This window comes from Vidua chalybeata, chromosome 1, assembly GCF_026979565.1.
Source record: "Vidua chalybeata isolate OUT-0048 chromosome 1, bVidCha1 merged haplotype, whole genome shotgun sequence".
NCBI lineage: Eukaryota > Metazoa > Chordata > Aves > Passeriformes > Viduidae > Vidua > Vidua chalybeata.
In genome coordinates this window covers 88969458-88981353 of record NC_071530.1, presented here as the reverse complement: position 1 = coordinate 88981353, position 11896 = coordinate 88969458, and the positions used below count along the sequence as shown (strand labels likewise).

At 42.3% G+C, this 11896-nt stretch overlaps 1 protein-coding gene across 15 annotated transcripts in view; it reads right to left on the bottom strand.

Moving 5' to 3' along the window:
* LOC128783698 (poly(rC)-binding protein 3-like) overlaps positions 1–11896 on the bottom strand; it is a 499860-nt gene that overhangs the window by 7025 nt on the left and 480939 nt on the right. For 8 of the 15 annotated variants that reach the window (XM_053934724.1, XM_053934717.1, XM_053934742.1 and 5 more), the window contains one exon: positions 10231–11706. The exons of 3 other annotated variants lie outside the window; for them this stretch is intronic. In XM_053934724.1, coding sequence (XP_053790699.1) covers positions 11610–11706 — 97 coding nt within the window. In that variant the 3' untranslated portion in view covers positions 10231–11609. Of the gene's footprint in view, positions 1–4246; positions 4862–10229; positions 11707–11896 lie in introns of those variants that run through there. 4 more of the 15 variants (XM_053934779.1, XM_053934788.1, XM_053934798.1 and 1 more) reach the window with 3 other exon arrangements.

Here is an 11896-nt window from a genome sequence, read left to right as displayed (position 1 = left end):
TACCTTTCTTCAGCATTTGAAACAAAGCTTTTAGAGAGCTTTGTGAAGATGATGGAAGTGTCTTCATCCTTTTTGACCACTGATGTGCATGTGCTGTTGTGTCAAGAGGGCAAGAAATCATCCTGCTTTTTAGCAGTGAAAGCATGGCTATAAGAGAGAAGTAGCCTAACCTCATTTAGTAGTCAAGCTAATTTTTAAGGGAAATAATCTCCTGTATCTTAGAAAAACATAGGGATAATTTGTAATCTTAAGTATGTCTTCAGTTTTAGAAAACAATTTTATATACTTCTGATGAGCTATTCAGATAGATTATTAACCAGAGGAAATGATTGTTTTTAAAAATATGTACTTACTTAATTCTCATTTCTTAACTTCCTTGAATTCTGTTTCTTAACAATAAAGATGAAAGTAATCCTAATAACTAGCTCTGTCAATAACCACTATTTAAAATGAAATTTTAACTGGCATTAGGAAGACTATTTTAATTCTCTGATCTGCAGGACTTGCAGAAAACTGAAATATTGGCGTTAGGTAGGAAGACATTTGTAATCTTTATTTACTCATATAATAATGGAAAGTTGTCCAAACTTAGGAACTGTGGAATTTCATGCCACCAAAAAGTAGTTAAGATTCCCCAGCTCGGTGGTTTTGGAGCTGGTAAGTGACTTCCATGTGTGTGTCTGCATGTTTGAAATGGAGTTCCAGGGAGCAGCTCACCATAGCTACAGCTGCTGGTAGTGAGCTCTCCTCTGGCAAGGCAGGCAGTCACCAGTGGTCATTGCTGTGCTAACTTCTCTCCTGCCTTGAAGAAATAAGCTGCTGCTGTCATGCCTTAGATGTGGAACAAGGTCTGTATTTGGTACAGGGGAGCCCAAAAGTGACCGTACAAAACCAACAAACCCAAATAACAGCAAACAAATGTTCTCATTTGCTAATGTGATTGTTTCTCCTCTACTACAGCATTTAATTTTAAAATTTGTTTTATATTGCAAATACTGATTGAAAAGAACATTAACATTAGCTTTGGCCGGGCCCCCTGCCAATAAATTCAATTTGAGGAGAGACAAATTTTGCTTATTACATTCCACTATAATTAGATTCTCTGCATTTTATCATCTGAAAAACACTGAGCTGGAAATGAGAAAAGCTGTATTACTAAAATATTTTCAGCACTTAAAAATACTTTTTTTCTTATAATCCATAAAGGTTGCCCTAGAAAATCAGACATTCAGCCTGCATGAGTCATGTTGTAGCTGTCATTAGAAACCACATTGTGAGTATGTAATGTTACAGAAATTCCCTTTTGTTAGGTACCATCAAATGACTTTGACTCTTTAATTTCAGTTACTGTCATAAGACACGTGCCAGTCTGTAGTGGGACAGGACACATGCACTGATGCAGAAACTGATTTAATCAACATTACTGCATTCCTTCCTGGAACCATGGAATTAAGTACATTTCAGTGCCAAGAAGGGCAGTGTGTACTTATATCCCTAGAAAGTGTTGCTCGGGCCAAGAGATGGAAATTTCAGGTGTGAAGCAGTTTTTCAGTATCTGCTTTCATTTATCTTCTGTTCATCAGTTCATTAGAATTATCCTGGCTCAACAGCTGGGAAATGAAATGCGAGCAGTTCCTTTTTGTAAACATCTAAACCAGGTCTTTCTTCCAAAAATAAAGTGGAGGCACTAATGCCTTGCACCATTGGTGGCTGCAGAAGTTACAGGGGATAGAAGAGATCTCTTCAAATCCCTCCTTTCGATGCTGTCCTTTGAACACACACTTTGTGTAACGCAGTTGAGCAGCCTGACAATGACAGTCTTCCCTGCAGAAGCTGTGCCACTGTTGAGCTGCTGGATCTGTGAGCATTGTGACTTCCAGATAATCATGACACTCACTTCAGAAGGGGAAGGTCTTGTCCCAAGAATACAAACAGGGCTGAAATACATTCAGCTGGTGTTAAGGCTGTGGTAGAAACTGGATTTTCAGACTGTCTTGTGAAACCCAACAAACAGCACCTTGCCTGTGCAGCCTTCTGAGACTGAGGCACTTCCCAGGTGCCTCTGTTCATGGCACCAGTGAGACACTGCTGCTTCCTAGGAGCTTGACTGGCCCAAATGTGAACCTTGGGGCCCACAGATGCCCTTTGGCTATGCCTGAGAACAGAAAACACTCTGTGTATTAGCAGAGGACCAACTTTGTTTGCTTATTTTCCTTCTGGTTCCAGCCAGCATTCATGCTGTCAATGTTTTTTCACTCGAGAAACACAACAGAGCTGCTTGAATTCATTTGAGATGTTTCCAGAAACCCAATTCCAATTTGATGACGCAAAAGCTGCGTAATTTGTGCTGTCTTTCATCTGGAAACTCACATTTGTGTGGGCAGTGACCTTTTCACAGCGAGTACATGCTTCCTCTTATCTACCTTTGGGCATGAGTGGTTTACTTTTCCATCTCGGTTACTATTATTTTTTACCCTTTCCCCCCCACCCCTTTTTTTCTTTACGACCTTGTCTTTTGTTTGTCTGTTTTGTATATTAAAGCTATTAGGAGCTTTTTCTCACCATTCAGAAATATTTTCCAACTAAAATAATGAAATTAAAATAAGTTTAGATGTTATCACATTTCTGCCTGTATTTTTGCAAAAACCCTCTCAGAAGACTTCCTTCTTAGTCCATGTGTCTTTATTTTACTTCTCCTCATTCTTCACACAAACGTGCCACTGCACTAGTTTGTTTAAATCTTTCAATTCTGCAAGGCACATGTGAATTATTAATGTGAAAGATACTACACACCCCAGAGCTGCTGCTGCCCTTTGCCTGGCAGCTTTACTGGGACAGCAAAGCTTTGCCCTACTTAGTGTTGAGATGCAATAATATATATATATATATATATATATATATATATATATATATATATATTTAATTTACAGTAGCCAGACTAGCCATAAAAATAGCTTTTGCTGTTGAAGAAATGAAGACTTACGGAGGTCTCTGCTGTGAAAGCAGCTTCAGCTCTTCTTTCAAAAATAAGAAGTTAAATACATTTTAAGTAATAAAAATATATTTTAAGCAATAATAACAGAGAATTTCATCACATTAGTATTACAGCCTATAGTTTTTCTAAGGGTTGGAATAGCTAATTGTCAACATTGGGTAAGGCCTCCTGGGTGCTGGGGTGCAGTGAGCTGTTCTGTGTAATGCCCCTTGGCATCCTTCATCCTCAGGGGTTGTTCTGTGGCTGCATCTGTATTGAGAAAGCTGTTGACTTCTACAGGTCTCCAAGTCTGCATGCACATCCTGGTTTGTGTCCTGGTTCCAGGCTCAGACTCGAGAGCTCTCTGTACCCTGGAGACCATGGGGAATAATCATGGTATGCACCAAAAGCTCAGCGCAGGCAGGGAGGGGAAGCAGGACCCCAAGCTCAATCCCTGAAGGCAGCTAGAGACCTTTAACAGAGTAGGGAGATGGAGATTGTACAGTCAGTCTTGTGTCATTAAGGATGCTACTCTTGCACTGCCAAAAAGCTGCTTTCTCATGAGGTCAGAGCAGTAGTGGTACTGTGACAGTACTGCCAATGCCCTAAGAGCAGAGGTGGCCAGAGCACAGCCAGGGGTGCTGTAATGCAGCAACAGCCCGGGGCCAGCCCCTTCCTTTTGCTTGTGTGTGAAGAGAGAACTCGAGGCTGAGACTGCAGTGCTTCAGCAAAGGAGGGTTCGAACAGCTGGAGCAGAGTGTCAGGGCAGGAGGAGACAGCTCCTGGGCCTGCTCAGCTCTCCATTCCCCATCCTACTGCACACTGCCGTGCTCCTCCCAGCTGCTGGGCTGGCTCCTGGCAGGGTGGAAAGTGCTGATGCCACAGGACAGTGCTGCTGGGAACGTATTACAAAGGGCCTTAGTAATACAGTACTCAGCATCCAAGTTCATTCTTTTGTTCCTGTTTTCCTTTTCCCAGTATCTGATCTATAGCTCACTCTGGGAAAAGACCAGAGATACAAATCAGTGGCTGCTTGCAACATGAAGCCAAATTTGTCTTTTCTATGCAGTGTGAGAAGTTCTCAATGAGCAACTTTGTTAAAAACCAAATCAAGTTTTGTAGAAATATTGCTTACTCTACTAATTGCACAATCTGGCTCCCTCTAGTCCTGAAGAGACTCATCATGCCTGACAATGGGCTAACATCCTTATTACGGTTGCCAGTCTTGCACAGATGTTGCACTGTTTCCCAATGAGCACTGGGACCTTAAGCGTGATGATATGAAACCTTTAATCATTAATTGAAAACAAGCAGTTTGTCTGTGATCTTAGTTTGACAATCCATAAAATAGTGCTTCTCCAATGACAAGTTAGCAACTCGGTTACAAAGAACAAAGTTTAAACAACACAACAGCTGTATGCACAAAGCTACCACGTCTTTTTTTGGTTTTTAATCAGGAAAAAAATTTATTTATAAAAACGTCTCATTTAACTTACTGTCGAGTCTCTAGCTGAATACAGTGGTTTAGAACACTAATGGCCCATGCTTTTATACAGATTAGCCAAAGCATGAACATCAATGAAAATCAACCCCCGAAAAGAACTTGTCTTTGCTTTATGTTATGAGCCACAACAGTGTTAAAACTGGAACAGTAATGAAAGCAACACAAGAGTTAGGAAGCACAGTTGCTTAAAGAGTAAAGGAAGTGTTTTCTTTTGATGTCTCAGAATAATAAGAAAGTTAGAAATGGCAGAAACTCCTCTGTAGATTAGTCCATAGAAAGCATTGTCTCATGGGGCTTTGGAAAAGTCCTGTCTGGTGGCTAATGCACTAGGGCATGATGAGATACATTACAGAGCCCCCAGGCCAGTAACTTCTGAAGACAGCCTAAAATGTAGGAACAAAAATGAGGAAAAAAAAGAAAAAAAAAAGGCAAAAAAAAAAAGGAAAAAAAATCTTCTCACTATTAAAAAAATACCACTTGAGTACAACCAGCATAGAAAAGCATTTCAGTGCAGGCATGTTTTCTCACACAGAGGTTGGTGTTTTGTTGTTTTTTTTTTCTTAAATGTCAATTATTGAAACAGTTACAATAGTCCAGAACAATTTAACAGCAGTTTTTGAGAGCTTTTAAATAGCTGTGATACCTTAACATTATTCCCAGTTTTTCCTTCATTATATGCAACCAGAAAAAAAAAAAAAAAAACAAAAAAAAAGAAGCCACAAACAAACAAAAAAAACACAAAACCAAAAAAAAAACCCCAACAAAACCAACCAAAAACCCCATTCGGATAAGTGCAAATTGTAACAATGGCAGTTCTACAAATGGTTACAGTGACAAAACTTAGTGCAAAGGTGCTAAGGTGAAGAAAAGCCCACAGAATACAGAAACGACACAAAATACTGAAAGAGTACTGAGCCCTATACAATAACACACTTTGAAATACCATGTTTTAAAAAGTATTGCATTTGCATTGTGTTTTTAGTTTATATTAAAATGCACTGAATACAGTTCAATTGTTAAAGCTTTGTGTCCAAGGAGTGCAGAGTGGATGAACATGGCGGGCTAATGGGATTCTGGATTTGGAAGTGGTGAGGAAAAGAATATTGCCTTACTGAGTTATGCAACAGAAATTAAAAAGAAGGTAGATGGACAAACATAAAATGCAGTTAAGAACTAGTTCCAACAGCTGGCAACCAGCCACTCCATTCCCCAGTTCTCTTGGCTTTGGCTGCCATTACCTGTCTCGTTTTAGTTAATCTGAACATCCTGAAGTGCTTGGTAAAGGGATGGGATCTGTCCAGGCAGCAGCCTTTGAATGAACTCTAAAATGCTACATGTTTTTCATGATTACCATACAACCTGACTGCATGATCAGTGGGGAGTTAAACAGGGATGTATTTTGTAAAGAAACCTAACAAAAAATGATCATTTTGGCTGAGTAAAACATACACGAGAGGAAATACGAGATAGTGACGGCATCTGGTTTGTACTTGCTCTGAAGTACTTACAGGAGTAAGTACTGTGTCGGTATATGTAAAACATCTGAGTGCAAAAGGAGGAGAGTTCTTAAAATTATGTTTTTCCAAAGCAGAGAAAAATGGTTGCACCCTTTGAAAGAATCTTGTGGAAGGGCACAGGCACCTGTTTTTTTTTCCTTACTGTTTTACAGTAATTTTAATTTAGCAGTTTTTCTCAGACCAGAAAGCTTCATTTGTTGTAGGCAGAAGCACCTGAAGTTGGTACCTCCTAACCGCCATCTCCTGCTCGTAGGCAGATTTTGGGATGGGGGATGGGGGTCTCCAGGCCTTTTGGGAGCAGCAGAATGACTGAGGGGGCCAGCAGCACTTCACAGGGCATTGCAGGGGCACTAGTGATCATCAGAAGTGCCAGATTTGCACGTTCTAGCAATAGAAAAAATACATCAGAGATGCCAGTTTGCCATAAGGAATTGTTCTGCAGATGGAGGGATCCCTGCAAATGGATCTAAGTGTATTTTTATGCCGGGCAGCACTGCTGGAGCAGGACCCGGCTGTCACATTTTGCCTCATTTACGTTTTTTCCCTTCTCTTCACTGTATCTTCCTTGCCGGGCTGGGGGCAGCCCTGCCTTGCTGTGGGGCTGCCGAGGGCCAGCCCTGGGCGCAGCCCCGCCGCAGGGACGGGGTGCGGGGAGAAAGAGCCCAGGCTGGCACCTGCTGGCTGTTGGAACTAGTTGGGAGGTGGTGCCTGGTGTTAGGTGTTATGGAGAGCGGAAGACGACTTGAGTCGGCAACAGTTAACACTAGCAATTGAACAGAAAAGAAAAGATGCCGTATTGTTTCCTTGATAACTAGGATCTACCACAGACTCTTGGCAGAGCTGGCAAAGCTTGCATTGTGTCTCATCCCTTCAATATGGAGCAAACTTCTGGCGGTCAGATTTCTTAACCCCGCTCGTCGAAGGAATTTTGGCAGTGTAAGCGGACAAACTCCCCGTGGCCCCCGTGGCGGCCGCGGCATTTAGTGCCAGGAGTGGGACAGTTTTCATGCCAAGCAGACTGGAGACAGGAACGGCATAGTGGGTGGTTGGCAGAGTTGGTAGGGGAGGGGGGGTACTGACGGTAGCGGCGGAGGCGGCCGCCAGCACGGCCATGGAGGTGGGGGTGGAGGTAGGGGTGGCAGACTGAGAGAGGTTCATGTTGAGGTCAACAGGGGTCGTGACGGAAGCGGTCTGGGTGCTGACTTTAGCCATCTCTAAGCTGCAAACGAAGAGAGGAAGAGGAACAAACAGGTTGGGAGGGTTCAGCCAGGGCGGTGGGGCCGGGAGAAGGAGGAGGAGAAGGAGGAGGAGGAGGAGGGAAGGAGGGAGGGAAGGACAGCAACCACGAAAGGTCAGGATCCAGGATTAGATCGGTGGACGAGGGGGACAGACGAGTGGGAGGGAGAAGGGGAGAGAGAGAAAAAAAGGGAAAATGAGGGTCAAAGGAGGAACATGTTATGTGTTAAAGAAGAGAAATAACAAAAGGGTTTTCTATGATTTGATGGGGAAAACATTACTGAGACTCCAAAGTTCTTTCAGAACAGAAAAAAAAAGAAAAAGGAAGAGGGTAAGGGGATGTTGCTAGTTCATTTTACATATGAAAAAAAGAAATCTAAGGAATGCAGGTAATGGCAAAAAGATGGAAAAAATGAAACTTAAAAGAAAACTTAAAATAACTATGATGTTTACTCCCCAGCACTGGTATGGTGAATTTTGCTTTTCAAAATTAGGGTATTTTTGAAAGGGGGACGCGGGGGGTTTTGGTAATTTTTTTCAATTTGTCGGTTTTGTGACATAAATAATACCATTAGTCATTTTGCTAGGATGAGAGGAGACTGAGCAACAATTTGCTGCTTCCATTTAAGGCGTAAAGTTTTGGTTGTTTTTGTTTTTTGTTTTTTAAGTGCATTTGATTTTCATTTCATTCACTGTGAGGTCAATGTGCATTTTTCATATAAAACAAACCAGATTAGCCAGTGTGTTCACCTCGGTTGATACTTTCCCCAGACTTTTTTTTTTTAATATCACAAGAAAAGATTTATGCAATCTAATTATAAGTAAATTAGTAAGAAGGAACACTGAAGAACACCCCGGCTTGCCCAGCAGTGGTATCCTCTCTGAGCCTGCGCCGTGGTTACAGTGAACATGACAAAGCTTTCAGCTGACACACAAGGTGCTACATGGATACAACAGACACATCCTCAGACAGATCCCACCAGCACCAGGAACTTCCAGACTGACCTGACCTCAGAGCCCAGGGCAGTGATGGGCTCTTGGGAGGCTGTAGGAATCAAACCACCTTCACTTTAATCTAACTCCACCCATCAGCAGGCAAGATGAGTTTGGCCCACATACTTCTGCTTTGCTGTACGTTTTCAGATATTAAAATACAATAATTCCAAGGACACACTGTTTTCCTTGTATGCCAAAATGTTTGCCTAAATAAATCCTCCCTTTGCCCATTTGCTTGTTGCAGCTTGTGCACTGGCTTTTGGGTTGGCAAATAACACAAATACTAATTTCAGGATGCTTTTTGCAGGTGACCAGCTGGGAGCTATGGCAGCCTAGCACAGAAATAGGACTATGGGTTAGAAAACTTGGCTAGCTACAGTTGCATGTGTGTTCTTAGTCAGTTTGGGGTTGTCTTTTTGGCAATTACTAACTTGTCAAGCTCCTGAGGTGAGCTGAGGAGCTGTAGCAGCTCCTTGCTTCCAGAGTGAAGTGCCAGCAAGCTGCTAACTGGCCATGCAGAGGACTTGCTGCTTTCTTCCCACACCCCATCAGGCTCAGGAAGGCTTCCCAGCACAGGATTTGCGCTGGTCCCTGTTGGGGACTGTGTAAGCAGGCTCGGAGATCAGCTGTAGCCAGGCTGCAGGCTGGGAAGGAAACATGGTCACCCCACTCAGGGCTTGGAAAAGGCTCTCTTTCCCTCACCTTAGACACGGTTTTGAGAGTAACAGTGCCATGGCTGTTCCTTGGCAGAGAAAGGCAATGACCAGCACACTGCCTGCCTCGTGCAAGGCTGCAAGGATCTGCCAGGATATGTAGGCACTGGAGACACTGGACTAGAGCTTCCCAAAGCACTGCTGCTCATGGTGAGTCTGAAGGACAACTGAAGTGGGTCTGAGCTGGAGAGAGGAGTGTGGAGGAGAGAGGGAAATGTTTGAGCACCGAGCTCCTCTCTTCTCCGCAAAGACAAGAGGGCTCTTGGAGCATAAACACCTCAGCAGCTTTTTCTGGGAAGCTGGAAAGAGTGCATTTTCTGTGAGGAGCTAGGAGGGAAGGAGGGTGAGTGCATGAAATTCAGACTCCTTTGAGGGAGGTGAAGTTTTGATTTTCCTACCCCAAAGTCTTTATCGGTCCCCATGGATAAGAAACTCAGCTTTTTTAAGCAGAGTGTTTTTTTCAGAGAGCTTTTCTAAGCAGTGCACCCTTGTGCTGCTCGCCATCTACTCACACAGAGGGATTTATGTCAAGATCACTGAATCAGAGACTCCACTGTACATCCTCGACTTGGGGGTGTAGGAACTACATGTGATACCATAGTATGTTTTGTAAAACTCAGTTTATCCAGTTGGATTTTTTAGTATTACTCAGTATTGTTCTGGGATGGAGGTCCATAGAAAGGTACTGCAGGACTCAAGTGTTTCAGTGACTCCAAATTTGTCTACTGTGCATTTAACAAAAACAAAAAAAATCCTTCCTGATATGGAGGGGGGGTTTGAGCTAAGATTTTTCCTGCACCAGCAGGGAGGACAGATCCCACAGGCCAAAATGCTGGTGTTGGTAGCAGCCATTCCAACTCCCTGTCGCTGGTTTACTCTCACAGGTACTACTGTAGCAGCAATTTCACCTCTTTCCCATTTATTACTGGTGGCAACACATAAGGTAGGAGTCCATCAGGTTAGCTATCAGCTGTCCTATGGCAGTGGCAGTTTCCCAAACCAACTGTGGATGCAACAATGTTGCATGTGAAAGGGGGTGAGGCAGCCTTCATACAAAATTTCACAGTGACAATTTTACACTGTCCCTATGCAGGCCTGCACCTTCTGAAAATATATACACTGAAGCCACATCCTGTATTACCTGAAACTGGTGACGAGCAGAGAGCAGGTGTGGCTTTGGCAGTCCTGTTGGGCCTGTGAATGAACCTCTCGTAAAAAAATGCCTTCAGGAAACTGCCCTTCAACAAGGACCAAGTGCTGCTGGCTAAATTCATTTATAATCCAAAGTCAGATATTACACAGAAAAACTCAACTGCAGTTCAATCTTAATAAAAGCAAAAAGATGGAATTGGGTAATGAAAATCTAGTTACTACAAGTGGAGACCAGTTAAAGAGACAGAAGGCTTTACAGGAAAAAAAGACATTTCAGCTGCAAACAAGCTAAGACACATTCTATTCATACAGAGGCCAGCGCTCGGGTAAGCAATACAGAATCACACCAATACTTTAGAAAGATTTAAATCTCTGTCTTGATACGATATCAATATATTTATATATCTATAATTTAGAATATACTATGTACATATCCAACACCAGATTGCAATAAAAGTCTTAAAGCAAGCTGATAAATTATTCTATAGATAGCAACTTTGGTTGGAGGATAGCTTAAAGATACACACAATATGTTTCAGGAATACTGTGGATAGATAATTTTTTACATCTTATGTTGCTGAAAAACATTGGTTTATGCAGAAATACTGGCCCTGGAAACCAATTCCTGTGAACAATAGATCTTGTAGGGGAGAAAATATCTACCTTATGCTGAATGCTTATATGGCTGCTATTTCTTGTAATTATTATTTTCACATACCAGACCACACTTTGGGCAGCGTAGGTGCCGTACTCGTCTCTTCCCCAAAGCTGTTTTATGCCACAGTCTTTAAAAGAGACAGCATCACCTGTAGCAGGTTTAGGAGGTGGCTCCCAGCACACAGAGGCAGCAGCAGCAGCCTGGCTCTGCACCTCTGTCCTGCCCCAGCACCTAAACCTCACTAGAGCAAGCCTCCCACCTGCCTCACAGCTTCTCAGTCCTCCCCCAGTGCAACTGAACTCACACTGCTGCTGTGGTGGCACCTGGCTGGACAGCAGTGTCTCATCTGAAAGGAGAGGTCTGGAACAGTGTCGCTTTTTAAAATGAAAAAGCCACCTCAATTGCCTATGTTACCTTACAGCTTAATTTAGTACACATTACTTTAAGAGTCTTCATTTACAAATGAAGTCACTTCATCTAGATACAGTTCCAACACATGGTACATAATAATATATGATAGTTTATTGTAGATGATGGTAACAAATGACTTCTATCTAGAAATTTAACAGGAACAAAATACTTTGTTTCTGGTTTCACAGGGTATAGATAGAGATCCATGGTATATGACTGCTGAGGAGTTTTCTTCTTTGCGAAAGTATGTTAAAAGACCTCATATAGATCCCATTCCGCCACAAGAACCATTAAACAGTAATCAACAGAAGTGTGAGAGTTCACAGGTTTTTCTAAAGTGAATCAAACAGTTTTGTTCACTAGAGTTTCTGTCTCTGGTGAGCAGCTCACTGCAACTCCATTAATAAGTGCATTATTTTATTTGTATGCTTTAGCTGTCTTCAAGATCCTAAATTGTTATCTTCCGAGATCCAGATGCATGCCATGTGGTGTTTGTGCAACTAAAAATGAAGGGGTCTAGTCTCGTCTCGATGTGTGGGGAATCCCTGAACACCAAGAGAAGAACATATCCTTAAGGGTTAAAGGAGGGAACACATTTTTATTTGATTACAGGGCTTACGGAAGTGACTTATATTTGCTACAAAGAATATAAATCAAAAGAGCTGTAGGTTGTTTTAAGATTCTGGAAATGGTTTATCTTAGTTTTCACAGTGCCACCCCTATACGTATCTTTCC